This window comes from Thermobia domestica, chromosome 1 (assembly GCF_964235325.1).
Source record: "Thermobia domestica chromosome 1, izTheDome1.hap1.1, whole genome shotgun sequence".
NCBI classification, from domain to species: domain Eukaryota; kingdom Metazoa; phylum Arthropoda; class Insecta; order Zygentoma; family Lepismatidae; genus Thermobia; species Thermobia domestica.
Window position 1 is genome coordinate 247,758,298 of NC_137454.1, and position 22,205 is coordinate 247,780,502.

A 22,205-nucleotide genomic window follows, 5' to 3' on the forward strand; every position below is an offset into this window, starting at 1 on the left:
AACCCATTATTGCTTGAGAAGAAACAAGATATCCGAATCTTCATTTGGAGAAATCAAACGTCTATTGGAAAGCTGGGGATTACAATCATTAATTTCTACATTTCAAGGTGCGTAAATTATATATTCTGTGTTTGTTGTTAAATTACTATTACTATTATTGGGTTTAGAATCAATCAAGCACTTCATGATATTTTATGGGGATCAAGATGGGTGCCGGATAGATAAGTATTTGAGCGTCAGGCTCTTATTTCTTTTCAATTTAATATTTAATCAATGATTATTTTTCTCCCTCATTATTCCACCAAATCGTATTCCAAGATCATATATCCATTTTTGATCGATATATCCATATTTTTGATCTCTTTCATATTTCTATATTTTCGATTTTTGATATTGTTTATATTTCGATATTGCTGTATTTTTCGATATTTCGAACAAGTTTCGATAGTTTGTCAATATCGATTATCTATATCTAAATTCGGATATCCCAAAGCCCTATCGAACCCCCTCCGAAATGAAGTTTTTGGCTATGGACCTGATTAGGGATGCGCACGAGACAAGACGAGACAGAATTTTTGTTACGAAATTCGAGACGAGATAGAGCTCTTCCAATAGAAACGGATCCAGTTTTCGAGACGAGACATAACTTTCGCGGCACCTTTTCGAGAGGAGACAATCTCAAATCTTTTCTCTTGCGCATCCCTACACTTGATCATGAGGTATCAAAAAAAAAAAAAAAAAGTTAATGAGAAATACCGGTAACATGTAAATACAATATAGGTAGCTAAAACATTTTTGTTTTCATTCTTCAGTAATGCATTATTATTAATCTCAGGGGGGCGCGGTGGCTCAGTGGTAGAGTGTTAACCTCCGGTGTTTGGGGTCCCTGGTTCGATCCCAACTCGCGCCGTGTGGACTTTCTAGTGGACAAACACCGTGCTCGTGGGTTTTCTCGGGGTTCTCCCGTTTCCTCCCACTTTCTTCATTCCACCATTTCACTCATTTCTCATTATCTCCGTCTCCTGTAGCCTAACCGGCATAATCGTGGGACGTTAAACTTAAAGATTTCATTTTTTATTAATCTCTGTATTTTATAGTGTATTCTCAAGCTTAAGGTGATGTATAATTAAATTTTGAATTCAGTTAACTTATTTTGTTTCTCAGATTGTTTTTAAAATGTATGTACAAACGTTTATTTTCATTCTTGAGAGTTTAAAGTGACGTATAGTTATTAAACATAGTATTTAATATTGTACTCTTAACGTGGAAGTGATATACAGTTAACTTTTGAATTCAGTTAACATTTTTCTCTCTGAAATTGCTTTAAAAAGTATGTAAAAACGTTTTTATTTTATTTCTTGAGTGCTAAAAGTGATGCAAAGTTATTAAGCTTACTACTTTATATTGTATTCTTAACCCTAAACTGATACACAGTGCGTTTTTGAATAAATTATGTCAAGTTATTTGAGTGACGAACACTGGTAGAAAATCCTGACTACTACTGGAACATTTTGATTTTAAGGTGACGACTACTGGTGCAAGGATTTTAAAATATTGTTTTTCCTCCAACGGCTACTCCTTTTTTAATTCTAACTACATGGTCATTATAGGAAGGATCAGTGAGTCTTTCCAACTATGGTACAGCTCCGACAGATTCACGATGCTCACAGAAGAGACAATATAGTATGTTTTCAACCTTAAAGTGAGAACCACTGGCGTTTTTACCCTGCTATGCAAAAGTAAGTGAGTACTCCAATGGAGTTCCAATGCGGTACTTAATTTCTGCGTTTTAGATATATGGAAATACATGTCTCTAAAATGTAAAGAACTGATTTTTTTTTTTTTTTTTTTTTTTTTTACTGAAAACTGCAACTCGGTAAGCCTTATGGATACCGAGGTATGGGAAAATAAACTATAGGTATGTGGGGCTTGCATACTTGACGCTACAATTCGGAAATTGAATTAAAATATGACTAACGGCTATCAAGATGTTGTCAAATAAAGGGAGGACCAACACAGTTAAGGGGTTTTCGTGTTAGATGCTAAAATTTCCGAAATCGGTCATGGAAAGTTAATAAACACCAGTAGCAATTTCATCTTAAAGTAATTAGATATCTTCATGGGGTGTTAGAACATCATGGAGTCTACCAAAATTAAATTTTAAAAGCTTTTGAAAATATAATCTGACATTTGTAAACAGTATTTGAAATATGTATTTACCCAAAACTTCCAGCTAGTACATCTAACATCTGGAGAAACACTGTGAAATAAAAGCTTGAAATTTCGGAAACAATTATTGGTCACAACAAAATTAAATAAGATGGTACTTCTATGGGTTAAATCAGTACCTCAGTACAATTTCGATCGAAAGATTAGTTCAGTCCTAGGTTTTCTTCAGGCAATTCCAAGGGTTCATCGAGCTGTGCAAAAGAATGAAAATTCGCTGTCAATATCTAAGATAGTAAATAAGATATAAGGAATTATATATTTTATGACGTGAAAATAGAGATCTTTATGGATTTGTACTTTTGGGTCTTTCCTAAAAGAAAAAAATTCAGAAAACTACTGTATATACCTTAATAGACAATTCAGTGGGCGGGGACACAGTAGCTTAGTGGTAGGGTATTTAACTAATCTTTTTTTTTTTTGCAGAAACTATTGGAGTATTCACTTAACCCATAGAAATACGATCATACTTAACTCCCTATTTAATTTTAAAATTAAATAAAAGGAAATATTTCAGTGTAGCGACCCACGATTATGCATTTTAGTCTCAGGGAGATTATGATTAAAGCAAGTGAATGTTGTTGACAGAATTGATGGAATGCAAAGGTGGGAGGAGAGTACCCCGAGAAAACCCACGAATACGATGTCCACTACAAACTGACTTGGCCGTGGATCGAACCAAGAACCCAATACACCAGAGGTAAGCACTCTACCACTAAGCCACTGTGCCCCCGCCCATTTAATTGTCTATTAAGGTATATACGGTTGTTTTCTGAAATTTCTTCTTCTTACAGCAAATACTCAAAAGTACAAATCCATGTGGGTCTCTATTTTTACGACGTCATAAAATACATAATTCCTTATATCTCGCTTGCTATATTAGATATTGACAAAAAATGTTCACTTTATTTCAGAGCCCGATGAACGCTTGGAATTGTCCAAAGAAAATTTAGAGCTGAATTAATCTTTCGATCGAAATTGTACTGACGAGTCTGAGGTTCTCACTTAACCCATATAAGTACCATCTTATTTAACTTTTGTTAGGATCAATAATTGTTTTCTGAAATTTCAAGATCTAATACGCTTTTATTGTATGGTGTCTCTCTAGCTGCTAGATGTACTAGCTGGAACTTTTAGGTAAATACATATTTCTAATACTCTTTACAAATGTCAAAATATATTTTACAAAACTTTTAAAATTTAATCTTGGTAGACCCCATGATGTTCTTAAACTCCATGGAAATACCTAATTATTTTAAGATGAAATTGCTACTGATGCTTATTAACTTTACATGACCGGTTTCGGAAATTTTACCACCTAACACGAAAACCCCATAACTATATGGATCCTCCCTTTATTTGACAATATCTTGATAGTCATATTTTAATTAATTTTCTAAATTGTACTGTCTAATATGCAAGCTCCACGTACCTATGGTGTCGCTTTTTATTTCACCATATTTCGGTAACTGTTAGGCGTACCGACTTGCGGTTTCGGTAAACACACACCTCTAACGTTCTTTAAAACGTTATTAAGACATATTTTAGAATATTTAGAAATGAGAGTTCTGGGAATATCATGGTACCCGAAAACCCCCATCAGGGCGTGTGTGTAGTGTATTTAATTGAAACTACTTTTGAGGTTGTTGTAAGCCCTCGTAATTACGTTTCCGAAACTGCACCATCTAGTACGCAAACTCCACAGTTCTGTAGTGTCGCTCTTTATTTTCCCATATCTCGATATCCATAAGGCTTACCGAGTTGAGGTTTTCGGTAAACAGATGTCAGTTCCTTACATTTTAGAGACATATATTTTCATATATCTAAAAAATACAGACATTAGGTACCCCATGGTAGCCCGAACACCATTGAGGTACCCACTTACTTTTGAATGGTAATACATTTTGAGTTGTTGTTCAGCATCAATAAACACTTCATAGTTTTTCTACGTGCAACCCAAAACTCCATACCTGACCTAACAGATTTTGTCCATTTAATCTCAAAAATGTTAAGATACTTTGTATTGTTAAGTACAACCAAATTAAGCACACTGAATATAACATTTTAAATATTTTCTGATTTTTGTTGCAGGTATTTCGTGCATCAAACCAGGATTCTGCTTGAAAGACAGTCAAAAGAAGCAGTGTAGGTTGTGGCTAAAAGTACGCCCTTTCTGAAGACAGACTCAGTTGTACTTACATTATTTTGTACGAATATATAACCCTAATAAAGATACTGTACTACAAATTATTTCTTTCTTCCATAAATTATAATAAAATATTATCTCTGTTTAAAGAAAATGATTGTTAATGTTAAGTCATTTTAATTCTTTTTCTCTGTAATAAGAACATTATCCCTAGCAATATTTTTTATCTTTGTGCTATTGCGATTGGATGAAGTAAAATTCTATACGAAGCACTATTATTTCAGACATGCATTAATAACTAATGTATTGTTCTGTATGTAAGACAATGTGTATACTGAACATGTCTAGCGAAGGTGTTGTTTTAATACAGAATCTATAACTCAGCTTTTCAGTAGTCAACTTTATTGGGAATCCGAAGAAAGAAGTTAAAAAAAAAAAAATGTTGGACTTACCAGCGTGTGTGTGTTCGAATTCTGGACTAATCCAAATTATCCAGAGAAATCATTATATATTTCTTTGTTGCTATTTCAGATGTATCCTTTATCCAAGTCGTATGAAACGGAGACTTCATACATCGCTATACTTTGTATGAACTATGTTCCGTATTTACTTAATCACTTTGTAACTTTCTCTAGTGTTGACAAGGCCGCAGGTGTCAATCGAATAGTTTAGTGTTTCACTCATGTCACCTTGTGACTAAGGTACGTCCTGTCGGTATATATATGGTACTGGGTTCAATTAGCGATAAAATACATTTTTAGCGTTAAACAAATGCAAAAATCTATACGAAATGAGATACCGTGATCTCTGACTTACGGATAACACCAAGCAACTAATGGTACTGAGTGTGATTGAGTTTACTAATTACTATTTGGCTAAAATCAGTGTTCCTTTATCTATAGTTCTTTTCGTGCTTTGAATTGCAAAGTTTGAAATAACCGTTTTAAATTATTGTGTATATATATCTTCCGAGTAATTCTGAGAATCATTGCTCTTTCTTTAAGCAATGTATGAGACTGTTAAATTGCTCTTTCCTTAAAATGTTGCACTAAGAAGGATGCATCCAGGAAAGTCCAAATTTGCAGAATGTCTATAGCAGGGAAGAATAAATATGTTTAGTCGATGGCTGCACAACGCCTCCGCTGTCACCACGTTGTCACACAGCGAATACAGCGAACGTTTAAGAGTATTCTGCACTTACTATTAGGTATCGGCCTGGGAACTTTGGCGCATCTACCCAGTCTCCTTCTTGGTGTTTCATTTTTAATGGCGAGTACTGAGTAGGAATAATATTGTAAGCGAATGCGTTTCCGGCTGACACCACACTTTTAATTATTGCGACATTTAAAAAAAAAAAAAAAAAACCTGTTAATTAAAATGTACAGAGAAGTTATTTCTGGAAAATTCTATTCAGGCCTCTTGTGGTAACAACTGCACTTTAGTAGAAGATACTATTAAGGAAAAGAATGAGGTAAAATAATCTTTATATCGTACAAGCAATGGATGATAACAGCTTAATAAATGATTGTACGTAAATCTTGTTTGAGTTTGAATATAGGATTGTATAAGGCTGTGCATTTTGCATTATTATTGAGGTGCTGCAACTAACTAACTGCAAACCATATGATAAATTCTTACAGTAATATATCACATATTGATTTACTCTGTATGGAAACGAAAATAGTTTAATATATGGTTAACCTCCTTTGTGCCAGGGGCGGATCCAGAGGGGGGCGATCGGGGCGATCGCCCCCCCCCCACAAGAGGAAACTTTCTTATTTTATATATAAATAAACCCATCCATAACAAGTTTGGAGCTCTTAAAAGTAGCAGTATTACCGCCGACCGCCCCCCCCCAGAAGTCCGTCCTGGATCCGCCCCTGCTTTGTGCCCATAATTTTAAAATTAACGCTTGTGTCACTTTTCAACACTTGACTTTGCAGTAGCTTTCCAACGAATTAGCAGGAAGCCCAAACTTATAGGACACCCTGCAGGTAAATACATTTCTTTGGACAGTTTCACTGCTCCAAACTAAGATTTGAAAAGTGTAGTATTGTTAATTTTATTATTATTGGCACAAAGGAGATCAACCATATTTTAAGCTATTTTTGTTTTCATACAGAGTAAAACAATATTTGACAACATTACAGTAAGAATGTATCATGCACTTTGCAGTATGTTGCAGCACTTTAATAATGGTGCACTATACGTACACTCTAGATCCTGCATATGTCCGATCCATACATTACAAGAAGGCAATACGTATTCGATACAGGTAAAATCTGTATATTTCATATGGACAACCTATTAGCTATATACATCCAATCTATACATTACATATGGCCAACCTGTACGCGACATACGTATAATCTATATGCTGCATGCAGACAGTCTGTAAGCTACATATATGCACTCTGTATGGTGCATACGGATATTCTGTATGCTGTATCTGGACAAGCTGTGTGCGACATAAGGAAAATCTGTATAATACATACGTACAATACGTATACTGTATCTAGTCGTACGTATGGGACACAAGTACAATATAGATGTTGTCTCGGGGTTGAACGCAAGAAACATACGTACAGAACGTATATTGCATACTTCTTGAAATCATGCTCCGTCCTGATAGTCAGTGTATGTCGTCATTATTAACCCACATGCTACATACGACCCTGACGTCACAAAGCTAGATATTACCTCCGTATATACTTGTTACTGCAGATAACGTCACACGAATGACGTCATTGCACTTGTGCAGACAGTACGTATAATACATACTTTTTCAGCTATACGTTTGCTGCAGGATGTTATATACGGTTGTACGTTAAGTCCAGAAACTACAGGAATTACGAATGTAACCTACGTTTTTAAGTATGCCACCTACATTTTTTTTTCTCAGTGTAGTTTCACGGCCGGGACATTTCAGCCATAAGGCTAATGGTGACCCCCAAATCCACCACGCTCACAAACACCATCCCTAAGGTTCCTTAACATCATTTTCCTTGACATCTCGCGCCAAGTTCCAGTGTTCGTTTCAGATGCAGGGCCAAGGAACTTGGTTCATCTATCCTCATCTCAACACTTTTTGAGGCTGACGAACTTGGCTGCACTTTTTGTACCTCTGGTGTTTTTGTTCATATTTCACTTCTTTTTGTAGTTCACCATGTCAATATCGTATATCTTAATTGTGGCATATTATTGGATTTAAATTTAAAATTGTACATTTTTAAAGGAGTCATAATGTGTCACATGCAACATTAGTTCCCAAGGGCTCTCCCACCGGAAATCGAACCCAGGACGCCGTACAAAAAAGGCGCACATGCTAGCCACTAGAACAGCGGGGAAGATTCATTCTATTAAATATCTGTCAGAGAGTTATGTCCAAACGAGATTCTAATTCATTTACCAGAACTACAAAATCACGATCGCTAACATCTCATTTTTCATTACCTAAATACGAAGAGTATCAACAGGGCCCAAAACCCTTAATGCTGAATCCTCGCTGCTACATCACTAGACATGGCTGGTGTTTCAATATACTTAATTGTTCTTTACCATTCTACATTGCAAAATTACGGAGTTCATTACATGGCGCGAATGTTGCGCAGTTTCATACTGCCTCGGGTTTTTCTTCCAGCGATATACACCTTTCAAATAGCTTGTAATCTTAATAATATTTGCCACCAACATATCCTAACTGTATATAAAATACATGAACCGACATAAATTAAAGAGGTGCTTCCGGTTGACGTGGAAAGTTGAAATGATGAGGGGGGGGGTGAAGAATTTCCCCATGTTATTTAAATGGGTCTTTTTTTGGACCTATAATCTCATGTTTTAGGAACTTGGAATTGGAATAGGATCTTGAAATTCAGTATGCTTCTACGTTTTCGTTAGTATTACCTAAGTAATCAGTAATAATAAACAATTCCAACTTTAGAGTGGTTTTAAGAGGAACTGAAAAAACATTTCCATGTTATGATATTTATATTGGATGTCTTCTACACCCCAAAATGTTTATTCACTTCCGGCAAGATTAGAATGATGAAATTTGGCACGATTGTAGCCTCCCGCGACTAATCTACAGGAAAATTGCTAAGGTGAATATTTTTTTTTTTTTTTAATTTTTAAGGAATCTAAAGGGAGATAAAGAAATCCCCATGTTATTTAAATAGGCGTTTTCCTGGAATACAAAATCTTATGTTTTAGATAGTTGAAATAGGAAAAGTAATTTGAAATTCGGTAGAATTGTGAGCTTAAGAGGTGTGAGGAAGTAGGCCGAGCAAAGGCGGACGCGTGGGGGCGAACCCCCAGGTGGGCAAATTCAGAAAATATGAAGCGCAAAGGCACAAAATTCACTGTTGATGAAAAGGCTGATACGTAAGAGATTCGCACACTGTTCACAGATAGAGACACGAAGCATCAAGAACATTTTTACATAATGACTGTGGTAACCATAATACAACTCGTGGTACCAATATATTTACGAAATCGGTTACATTTTGTTGCTAGTCTTACGTAAACTCGAACAATTAAATTTCTCATTTCTTCGGAAACTTTATTAATTCTAAATATACTCACTTCTACAATCTCTTACTTATCAATTAATTTCAATATCTATTTAATACAATTGACTGCAATAAAGGAAAAATCTTCACTGAAAAAAGAAAAAAATATTGGCTCCCCTTGTCTGGGTTTCCAACCACGAAATTTACGGCAGTATGTACGTGTCTTAGCCCACGTTTTTAAAAGTTAACTGATTCTCAGAATGTGCCTCATTAACTTGCTTAACTACTTATTACTAGCTTTCACTTATTTTACTCGCACACTGAGAAAAAAATGTATGTAGGTACATAGGTTACATAGGTAGATATGTGGCGTACGTAGGTTACATATGTAAATCCTGTAGTAAATCCATACGGAACATAGTTTCCGTATAAGTGTTCCGAATAAACGTACTTTCCGCACAAAGGAAAGAACTATATAGACAGTCAGGATCTCACATACAGATGACCGTTTGTAACTTATAGTTGACGTACGTAATGTGCGGAAGACTGTTAGATGTCAGACATCCTGTAACGCCACTGAGTAACATCTAAGCGGGAAAGAGGCCAGTACGTATGTAGCATATGGATAACGTATGTTAAGTATTGATTTCTATAGTAAACAAAAGGATCCCGTATATTTGTACAATATACCGATGTCCGGATAACGAATTTTTGTCGTGACCTTAGCTCGTTTTTCTATTAATCTAGAACGACAGGGACACGAACACAGAAACATCGAGGAGAGTTAAAATTCCAAAGGCTCTTCTACCGGGAATCGAACTCGGGACCCCATACTCCAAAGGCGCACATGATAGACAGCGAGGAGGGCACCAACTCGACTACTCGGACGATTGACAACATTATCACAATGCACATGATGTGTTTAATAACGCAAAGTTTCACGTCTCTATCTCACTGGAAAATACCTAATCAATTTAATGAGTGAGTGAGTGAAACGATTTCTTGCTTGGTTAAAGACAGTTTCTTGCCTATAAAAAATTGTCATAGCACATTTCTCAAATTTCAGACTTTTCCCATACTCAAGTCATTGTAGGATACCTTTATGCAGAATTTCCCATCTCTATCTCGTTGGAACTACCTAATCAATTTGATGAGTGAGTCAGTGAAACGATATCTTGCTTGGCTATGGACAGTATTTTGCCTATAAAAATTCCCATAGCACAATACTCAAGTCATTATAGGGCACCTTTATGTAAAGTTTTACGTCTCTATCCCACTGGAAAATACCTAATCAATTTGTTGAGTGAGTTAATGAAACGATTTCCTGTCTGGCTAAGGACAGTTTCTTGCCCATAAAAAAATTCCCATAGCACATTCCTTAGATTTCTGACTTTTTCTATACTCAAGTCATTATAGAGTACCTTTATGCAAAGTTTCACGTATCTACCTCATTGGGGAGTACCTTATCAATTTGATGAGTGAGTCAATGAAACAATTTCTTGCTTGGCTGATGACAGTTTTTTTTTTTTTTTTTTTTGTCCGTAAACAATTTTCCATAGTACATTCCTTAGATTTCGGACCTTTGCTATACTCAAGTCGTTATAGAGTACCTTTATGCAAAGTTTCACGTCTCTATCTCATTGGGAAGTACCTTATCAATTTGATGAGTGAGTGAGTGAAACGATTTCTTGCTTAGCTAAGGACAGTTTTTTGCCCATGAAAAATTTCCCATAGCACATTCATCAGATTTCGGACTTTTTCTATACTCAGGTCATTATAAGGTACCTTTGTGCTAAGTTTCACGTCTCTGTCTCATTGGGAAGTACCTAATCAATTTGATGAGTGAGTCAGTGAGTCAGCGAACCTGAAAACTGCATATTTTAGGGGTCCAGTACTCGAATATGGTTGAAGGTAGGAATGTGAGATTTGGTATATGAGCACATCTCTCGGATATCTCCTTAAATTCTAAATTTCATGTTTTATCCCCTTACTAGAATCGGTTTTACAGAGCCTCGAAATCGGCGATTTTACCCAAAACTCTTGTTCGTGTATAATATGCTTACGGCAGTGCAGGCCAGTTTTCATTTTCTTCGCGGAACTTGGCTGCCATGCACTGCCATGCATGTTGACTTGTTTAAACGTTGATACTGATGGATTACAAATAATAATAATAATAATAATAATAATAATAATAATAATAATAATAATAATAATAATAATAATAATAATAATAATAATAATAATAAATAACAGTAGTAGCAGTAGAGTAAGAATAATAATAAGAATACGAATTCTTCTTGAATCATGAACTTTAACTTCTATTCATACGCTAGTTATATTACTTCCTTCTTTGTATTTTCAATTGCACTTGCATGTAAAATGCCAGAACCATTACGTTTATTGACTTTCTGTACTGACAAAATGGACTTTCTAAAACAGGAATATTGGCAAACACTTGCGGATAAATGGGTTTATAGCTTACCGTTTACCAATTGTTAACAAGAAGCAGAAATCAGTTTTGAGAAGGAACGGATAGCTCAAAATATTGCATCTTGAAAAGAAAGAAGAGAAGCGGCCACCTACATTTTCGAAAGTGGGCATTTTCTGAGCAAGAATTCCAATGCAAGTAATTTATTGAGATGTATTGATTCACTTAACTTTTGCAATTGAAGACTTACTTATTTTAGATTTTATTCTACAATTATAATAAAAAGTTTAAAAAAATCAAGAGCTACAACTTTGTAATGGGTTTTATTTTTTTTAAAATCCTATTCTTGGGGTTGCGATCGCCCCCGATCGCCATCCTGGATCCGCCCCTGTGTTTGTTTTACAAAATTAGATTTCGAGATTTTTAGGGAATGCTCTTTGAGTACTAAAAATGTCTTAAAAGGAATAAAGTATAATATTTGGAATATATATTTGTGATGAGTGGGGAGCTATCTTCAGGAAGTTACAATTAATAGGGATCAGGTCCCTGTATTTCACCCCCTACAGTCTCCGCTCTGTTCTGGTGGTTAGCGAGCGTGATGTAAGAGGCTCCGAGTTCGATTCTTGATCAGTCTTAAAATTTGAACTCATTAACGTATATCTGATTCGATCTTAAGATAGGATTCACTTATACGGAAACCTCGGTGGCTCAGTGATAGAGCACCTACCTACTTCTTAGGATATGTGGCCCCAGCTTCGGTCCTGGTTCTCTCCAAGCCGGTTTCATTGAGGATGAAAACTATGTGCACGGGTTTTCTCGAATACCTTCCATTACCTCCCTCTTTTTATATCGCCAAGATTTTACCATCATTTGTTTGTTTCATTCGCTACCATCTCCTTCAGCCTTGGAGCATAATTGTGTGGCACTGAACTCAGAGATTTCATTTTCAAGCAGTGATTATTTCAGAGAGTGACAGGGAGCCCCTTGGAGCAATTGAATTCCTCCTGGGCATGTTAAATGTGGATTTCCCACCATTTCAACAATATTACTTTTCACACCTAATCTAAAACCATTACTGTTTTCAAGCAACGTATAGCTTCGGTAATAGAAAGAGGTCATAAATAAATTTCTAATTTATTCATTGGTAAATCCTTTGGTAAAGATGATGCTGAAATTATAACAAAGCAAAGTTTTTATAAAATGCATTAAAAAGAAGAAACTATTTTTGAGAAAGTAAAATGAAGAAATTAAAAACATTGAGTGCGGTTTTCTCGAATATCAGGGAAGTAGTTTAGTTTATAGAAACATTTAATCTCGCAAATGCTTTTAGTGTTAATTTCATTTCTTTAATTTACCACCACAAAAACTATTTTCTCCCAAAATTATTGTTTTCAAAATTTCTTGATGTTATTAACTATATTATTTGAATACCACTCATTCTAGCTTTGGAACTTCCTGTATAAATTAAAAGACAAATTCTGACCAAAGCATATATATACTCATAAATAATAGCGTTACAGTTTCGGTAAATTAATTTGCCGAAGCTGTAATGCTATTATTTATTAGTTAATATATGCTTTGGTCAGAATGTGTCTTTTAATTTAAACTATATTATTATTATTATTATTATTATTATTATTATTATTATTATTATTATTATTATGAGTATCTTCATAGCTAAGCGATTAGCGTACGCGTTTTTGGCGTGGGGTACCTGGGTTCGATTCCCAGTAGGAGCTCATGTGTTTCGGATTCCACGTTAATCAGTACGTCCACTTTTCATACAGCTTTGCTGCTGAAACGGACGTTAAACTCAAAATCAACTCAACTCACTAATAATAATAATAATAATAATAATAATAATAATAATAATAATAATAATAATAATAATAATAATAATAATAAACGACACAATGTAAGGAGTGAAAGGCAAGAAACCATATAAAAACTGCATGCGATCATATGAAGTCGGAACCTCTCCTTTCAGTGTAATTACCAGTGAGACACTAAACCATAAATAAAACTAATATAATGGTCTTATTGATGGTGTTCCTGAAAATACGGGATATATTGTAGAGTGGTGTTACATTGGATTATTTAATTATCATTAAGTAACATGTATTTCTTATTCTATATACATGTATTGTAGTTATAATTTCAAATGGTGTGTGTCTTTTAGTCTAGGGCTTCTACATATTTTCTCAGCTTTAAATATGTTTGTGTAGAGCACAACCTATACAATTGTTATTGAAATCTGTAACCAGTCTTTCTTGTTCGCTTTACTGCTTTATAACCAGCGGAAGAAAACAGCTATAAAGGAACTTCAGGTGTCAATCAACTATTCAGCTGCTGCGTGACGCACGTGGGGAGGGCTCCTCCTCTACATACTTCCCCCTTCTCAATAGCGTTTGTTATGAGCGAACGGTGGTGCGACTTTCTCCGAAGCAATTGTGTATGGACATGATGTTCTATCTGAGATGTTGGTAGACACTGTTTTTGTCAATTTTCCATCCTAATTTCTGTGAACTGTTTAAACAGAATAGTTTATGAAATGAGAAATGCTTGAGAAGAGACGTTTTAAAGAATACGCTCATAGTTGCCGACATTTTCTTACACATTCTGTTGAGAGTTGGATACCTGGAAATAACCAAAAAACGTCCCGAAAAAACCCCTTGACCATAAAAAATATCTTCATATCAATCAACGTTATTTCTATCTAATTACTGACACATCTCGGGAAAACGTTTCTTATGCTACTTAGATTGAATTATGTCAGATTCATTGCAATAAGATGTAAAATATCGTTGTTATTTAAAAAAGATCCAAATTATTGGAAACATTTCGTCCCGTTTAAACCCCTCAAAATTATAGATATGTATAAATATGTTATTTATTAAAATTAATTAACGAAACTTTCTATAACGATGTTTCTCACAGTCCTTTACCACTCTCAACAAAATTTATTGTAAAATATAAACTTTTTTGTCCTTCGACTTTTTCGCCCCACAGAAAGATGCCTTGATGGTATGTAATGAACAAAATACATTTTGTTTCTTAAAAAACAACAAAATATTTATTTGTGAATAGATAATAGGGTCGATAAAGCTTTTTATACTTATTTCTTTGTAAAACGGTGACATCAAAAGTTGTTTCTGCAAAAATAGTGATATTTTAGGAAAAATATCATGACATTTCGAAAACTACATTAGAACAGAACGTGTTGATGGCAATAGCATATCCATAGTTTTATTGCTTCACGCATTTCTTCAGATCAAGATTTAGTCAATATAGTATAGAGAGGAGCAAATAAATCAAAGTTAGAAAATTTAGAATATATCTATTGTTTCGTCCTTTTTAGACCCCTAGCAGCTAAAGATAGATAGATAGATAGATAGATAGATAGATAGATAGATAGATAGATAGATAGATAGATAGATAGATAGATAGATTGCTGGCCATTAATTTTTTCGTAATGGCAATAAATAGCCCATTCGAGCGAATGATTTCATTTTCCCAAGTGCAGAAAAAATTATAGTTCTCATTAAACAAGAAATGAAAGACCGTCTTGAACCGGGAAGAATGCTGGTCTTCAAAGCAGCAAATTTTAGCCTATGACATACAACACTTGGGAAGTGGTTTTGCTCATAAAGACAAGAAAACAATTCCAGCAAACATTTCCTCAGAATTGCTTTTTTTTTTCATGGATACAGTGCAGTGTGCCAAAAGTGTTGGAAAATGAACTTTGGTGGAAAATATCTTCAAACTACGGTACGCTATAGAACTGACATGGCAAATTATTTTATTACGGTATATTCATAATCTGCTCTATCTAAAAAAGCACATTTCAGAACATTTTAAAGGCGGTATATGTTATTTTCCAAAGAAAGTAAGGGGTTTCTAAATATTCCGTTAGGAATATGAGTCCCATTAATGACGTATGGAACAACGTCCCAGCAAATAATAAAAAATTGTTGACAGCATCGATAACTCGATCAGAATCAAGATGGCGAAGGATTTTTCTAACAAAATTTTCTAACTTGAAAATTTTACGGTTAACCCCTTGCCATATTTTGACGCGCTGGACGCGTTGCTTTTCACTTTTCACTTCCGTATTTTGACGCGTGTCACGCGTTCCGATGTTTGAGCGGCTGTATCCCGCTTGTTGCCAATAGAAGCCAGAAGCTTACAGGTTTCCTGTGCTTTGTGAACATCTGTTAGTTTAAGTAAGCGCCAGAAGAGGCATAGATGTTTACAGAATTGCAAAAAAATTCCGAAAGAAGTCATATGTGAAGGGGTTAACCGTCAAACTTTATCCAGTTTTTAACTATTCGATTAACAAATAAACGGCTTTGATCATATTTATCAGTGAGTGCAAAATGTTGAACGAAAATGTTCAAACCAAGGTTTTTAAACAGTAATCGATAAATGTTAAACAAAACTTAAAACCAAACCTAACAATAGAGATGGAAGTCAAAATGATGGGCGAAGAGAAGATTGGATTGACAGAAAGAAAAGGAAGTCAAACAGAAATTATCCGCCTGACAACAAAGCGCTACTTCTAAGAAGCAAAATGGAGATACATCGGATGCTTCGAGGGAGTCTTCGCGCAACAGAAACCATGGTAGGACAGATTACCATGAATATTGTAGAAAGAATAGGTACAGACATAACATCTCGCCACCAGTGAAACGAATGAGAACTGAATCTAATGTTACCGGTAAGATAACCGAACTTAACCTTAGTAGTAACGGTAAATGTGTTTGAGTGACTCAACCTAATCATAGTGTAATACGATTACGTTCACCTAAGAAATATGTAAGCATTAGATCTAATCACGTTCGATGGGGACTTCGTAGAAATCCCATAGATGACGAAAATTCTCAACGTAAGAAACAAAGAACTATAGAAGTAAATAATGCACAATACCGTACTTCTGTTTATGACTTTCAATGCAGTTTAAATGATTTCGTTGGTCATGTAACTTAAATTAAAGTTACGGCGTCTGAGAAAACCGTACTCAATTGATTTTTGCTTTATTTCACTTGAAATATCATTATGATTTCGTTTGTTATTCATGTTTTTTTAATGATGTTAAGAAGACGTTAATTATTATGTTATGTTCTGATTATTATCGATATTTCAATCTTAATCTATACTTTGTTTAACTATGTCTTATATCCGATCATTTTACGTTCAAAGAACAACTATATGAATATCACATACATCTTTTTCAAAACCTTCTTCACGATGCCTAAGTAAATAATTATTAACTTGTAACGAGCATTTAATGGACTCGAAAAAGGACTTAAAACCAAATAACTTGTAAATCAAATTTTGAATGTGCCTTATCATCGTTGAAACGTATAAACAAATGAAGACGATGATAAAGTTTAAAATAAATATGATAATAATATTGTTATAAAATTAAATATGATATATATGTATATTTATATGAATTGTAATTTTCAGGTATACGAGGTGCATTCGAAAACTCGAATGATTAACATGTAAAGGTAAACGGTCCAGAATTCTTTTTTTTTATTGAGTAAATGAACAAAAAGAAAAGTCCGTCGAGCGCCATAATATACAACGGTACGTTGTATATTTGTATATTTTTACTACTTGTAAATCATGATTTTATTAGGGCGTAAGATATTTTAAAATATGTACTAGGCTGATTATGTAATTCGAAGAAGAAAAAGAAAAAGAAATATATTAATTATAATATCGATATAAAAAGATATTCATATGTTTGATGTTTTAAATAATAGGATTTTTTGAAATGTCGTTGTCAGGACAACAGAAATAAATAGATGGATTTATTCAAGGGAGTTTGCATATTTAATGGCTCAATAAATTTGAAGTGAACCGTTCTACTTCTGTTCCTTCATAGCTTACGTACCAAGTCACATTGCAATACATTGAATAATTACAAGGGAAAACTTATTTTCCAGTCCTGTTGTAGGATACAAAATGTAATGTTAAAACAGGGGAAAAATCGAGCTGAAATAATGTTTTCAACCACAACAATATTCATCCAAGTACCATTATTCGTGCATCACGCTTTTCAGAATGGAACAAGATATCAGATATTTTCTTTCATGCATGTGCGTGACGGATACAAAAAGAAAAATTTGAGAATATTCTAAAAATTTACCTAAAAGTCCTTTTTGGTCGGCTTTGTGTCTCTGTGACAGCCCAGGATACAGGTACCCTGATACAATCTACCTTAAAGTGTACTCCAGCCCCTTCGTAACGTATGTGTTAAGTTACGAGAGAATCTTGAATAGTTACGAAAGAAAAATATTTCCCAATCCTGCTCTGTACAAAATTTTGGATCTTCCAAGAAGATTACGAAGTACTTTTTTTCCCTCGTAAAAATTCAATATATTGCAAGTGACTTGGTACATGAGTTACGAAGGAATAGGAGTATTTTTCAATGTAGATTGCATTTGGGTTAGTACAGCTGGAACAGTTCGGGAAAACCTCCCGAAAGCCATGCACACTAACGCAAGATATTATCAAGAACCTTGATTCATTCTGAAAAGAATGATGTATTGATCATGATATGCAGATAAATAGTGCTGTGGTTCTAAGTTTATTCCATCTCATGTAAGAAACACTTGCAGATCTCAGAAAAATATATGATGTCAAATGTGTGTCATCTTCCCACCCTTGCTTTCAGCGAACAATAGAGCTAACCTTTTTTTCTTTCTAGGAACTTTCGTCAAGTAAAAGGAAAGAAGAAAAGTAATTCCATTAAAAAAATGGACTTCTGAGACGGGGTAATAAGGGGCTTATGCATATGTTACAATGTATATTACAAACAGTGTCAAAGGGATAATTTTCACTTGTCAACGTCGACTAGGAAATGTACCATATTTGAAAAAGGATCACTTCTTTAAGTGGATTATGAGGAATAATTTCAAGAACAGTAATTATACCCTGGATGGGATATTTGTTTCCATAGCTTGATCTGTTATGTTATACAGGATGATTCCAATAACTCAATGCAAAAGTATGTAACATTTTCTGTTCATGGACAAACTGGAAAACAGTCATTCTTGAATAGAATACCAACGCGACTATGTCAACTTTGAAGTGGAATGCCAAATTATAGTTTGTTATTACTAATATGAAATTATCAATTCTCGTCATCAGATGACTCATCATCTATTGTCACTCAGTTAGAAAAATGAGTTGTAACATTTGTCACAGTAGCAACCACAAGATCTAATGCACTCTACAGAAAAAACATGCAGCTGCAGTTTCTGGTTTTGCAAGGATTTACATTTGCAATGTTTCAGCTATTTGAAACTTTCTGGTATATTTTCTTCAGTAGTCCATTTCGGCACGTATAAATACTCTTTTGTATCCGCTTTCTGCAATCAACAACATTCAGGAAGAGTGAACATTATAGTTACCAATTTACCTAACTCCAAATAAAAGCTTGCAGATTTGCTCTCTTGATGTGGACTGTTAAAGCATCTTTGGTTGGTGGTAACTGTTCTGGATGTTTAGCGTGAACCAATTGAACATGTACTTCATTTTCAGATGTTGCTTATTCTGAGTTTGTGTACATATTTACAACATTTTTTTCAATTCGGGTCACAATGTATTTCCAGTACCAATATTTTCGAGAAAATTTGGATTTTTCGAAAATTGGTTCCACACTTTCTTTTTAACGTACACTGCAAGCTAGCTAGTTGTGTCATATCCGGTTAAGGCGAGAAAAGCGGTTAAACTGTTGCATATTTTGTCAGAGAGCTCACTTGGACAGAATGAATGGGAACATATTTAGGTTTCTTGGATGTTCCTATTGACATCCATACTTTTGGAACATTTATTTTGAAGAAAGGACAAGAAGAACAGAACATCGGTGTACTTGATATCTATTATCAGCTGCTGATAACCTGATACACTTGCGTGATTATTGTGCAGAATTACCCTAGTGTCGGCCTCTTCGTGATGAAGAAACTTCTCTATGTGAAGCTTCTTCACGATATTTGTCTTCAAACACCCGCCCTTGACGTGATTACAAATTGTTCATGCGTCAAACTTTTACGGCAGCAAGTAATTAACTGTATTGATAAAAATGAAATTAGATCTAATTTATTTTCTAGCAAATCAATTAATGTTTTTCACTGCTACTGTTCCTTACTGTAGCTACCAGGAGTTGGAGGATTGTCTGCTATGACTTTTGATTATCGAGTAATACTGATAGCGCTGCCTTATTTCAAAATCGAAAATTTCTGTATTGCAAGAAAACAAGGATCATCTGTCAGTTCAAACTGGAAGATTTTTTCCAAATCTATCTACCTTTCTTCTTCTACAGCAATGAGCAAACGACGAAATATCTCTTGCTCACTCTTTGTCTTTTTTTTTTTTTTGGCCTGAATTTTTGTGACTTTATTTGATCTTTCTTATATAGGATTTTAAACGTCTTTGAGTTTTGCTTGCAAATAGGGTCATAGATGGATTTAACTGAACCTTCTGATAGCCGCTTCTATATGAAGGAAGTAATAATCTGAGTAGCTCTGGCACTGGCCTGGAGAAGATCTTGTGTTATATCGAAAGATGCAACATTATTTGTGGAGATACAAACAAACATTCCCTCGATCTTCAAATACACGAATCTTAGTGACCTGATCGACTGGGCGGTACATATCTGTTTCTATCTCTGTATTATCTTCTGACATGTCTCTCGATGACAATGCAGTTTACTATCATATGACGTCATATCTTTATGATATTTACCCGTGATTCTCACACAAGCCTAAGTAAAAATTTATAACTACAGTGCTGTTCTTTCGAGTATTATGGTTCATACGCCATTATTTTCAGAATAAAACCATCATTCGCATGGTACCTTGCATATGTGTATGGGGGAAATTTGAGATAACTCGAGAAATTCTCCTCCAAAATATCATTTTCGGGAAATGTTGCACCCTCTGCTTCACGAACCCGGATACAATCTACCTCGAAATATACCCCTATCTATTTGTAATTTACATCTCAAGTCACATTGCAACATATTGAATAATTACGTGTTACTTTCAAATCCTACTTGAGGATACAAAATTTGATATGGAGCAGAATTGGGAAATAGTTTCCCTTGTAACTATTCAAGGAATTGCAATGGACTTAACACATACGATGCGAAGAAACAGGAATATATTTCAAGGTAGATTCTATCCAGGTACCAGTAGCCTCGGCTGTCCCAGAGGCTTAAAACTTACCGGAATGGATTTTTAGGCAAATTTTTCGAATATTCTCAAATTTCCCTTTTTGTATCCCTCACTCACATGTATTCAAGAAAACATCTAAAATCTTGTTCCATTCTGAAAAGAATGATATATAAATAAAGTTACTTAGATGAATATAATTGTGCTTAAAAACATTGTTTCAGCTCGATTTTTTGCTGTTTCAACATTACATTTTGTATCTTTCAACAGGATTGGAAAATACTTTTTTTCTTTGTAATTATTCAATATATTGCAGTGTGTCTTGGTACATGAGTTATGAAGGGACAGAAATTAGAGGTGTATTGTATCCGGATACATGGAACTGGGACCTGTTCAGAGTTCCCGAAAATTTGCGAAAGGGATATTTTTAAAGGGAAATTTTCCAAATTATCTCAAATGTTCCTTTCCCTGTACGTTATACACTTTCGAATTTGGTTCCATTTGAAAGCTTGTTTTATTTTAAAAAGAATGAGCTATGAACCATGGTACTAGGATAAATAGTGCTAAAGCAGTAGATTATTACATATTTCAAATACAAGTTCAACGAAATCTTACACAGTCACACTTATTATTCCATGTTACAAAATAAGGACAATACCGTATCACAAATATCGAAAAATAACTAAACATTTATGTTTTATGAAAGCACATCGTAGGCTGAAGTGATATATGTAAATATATGCATAAGAAGAAGCACAGACATAAAGATAGATATTATCATGACATTACTGCATTATGTTAGAGCAAGTACTCTCATGAGTTTACTAATTTCAAGATATCACCAGAGATGGCTAGACATGCTGTCACAAACAGTTGTGACATATACAATCCTGATCGATATGATGCGAGATATTGCTTCTGTTACACAGAATTTCCGTAACTTATTCCAATCTGTTTATAGTTATTGGAAGAGAAACTATGTGTATTTAAAACTTTATGGTTATGTAAACATATTCATAATACCGTGAATCATATTGGTTATGTAAACATATTCTTAATACCGTGAATCATATTTCACTACTTAAATCTGGCTCACCTTAATTTTGCAGAATTGATATGTGGCCCTAGTGTCTATTTATGCCATTCACAAAAAACAAACAAAAAAAAAACCTGTTCAATTGCTTTTTATTTGTAACGATAGTTTACATGAATTTTTAACGAATACAATGAATTTTTAAATTTGAAATGTAGCATATAGTGCTTCTTATTAGCCTTCTTTCTTGGTATTTATTTCATAAGTTAGTTTTATTTCTAGCTATACGAAATGAGTTGGAAACATTAACCCACACCAAAGATGAAAAGAAAGATATCTTATTCGTAATGGCGCGTGCATGCCATAAAGCGTCAGAGAAAGAATCAAACTACAAGATGATACCATGGATTCAAAGCACACTAAGCAGATTTTTCTACATGTGTACGCAACCAACAGAAGCATCAGGAACAGGTATTTATTAACATAGAATTCTTGTAAATTAGTACATAGCCAATGACAGCGAAATCAAAGGAGGCATAGGGTACATTACTTCTGCAGTGCATGTCTTTGCAACGGATCCTTCTGAATCCGTGACATTGATTCTTACAGTTATCGATCGCGTGTTTTGTTAGTAATCCACGATTTAAAAAGAATGATTAGCGTTTGTCTGGATATG

The 22,205-nt window shown here is 34.5% G+C and overlaps 1 protein-coding gene across 1 annotated transcript in view; it reads left to right on the plus strand.

Moving 5' to 3' along the window:
* LOC145667423 (uncharacterized) overlaps positions 1-22,205 on the plus strand; it is a 136,491-nt gene that overhangs the window by 55,137 nt on the left and 59,149 nt on the right. Inside the window, exon 5 of the mRNA XM_081734913.1 lies at positions 21,812-22,000. Coding sequence (XP_081591039.1) covers positions 21,812-22,000 — 189 coding nt within the window. The remainder of the gene's footprint in view (positions 1-21,811; positions 22,001-22,205) is intronic.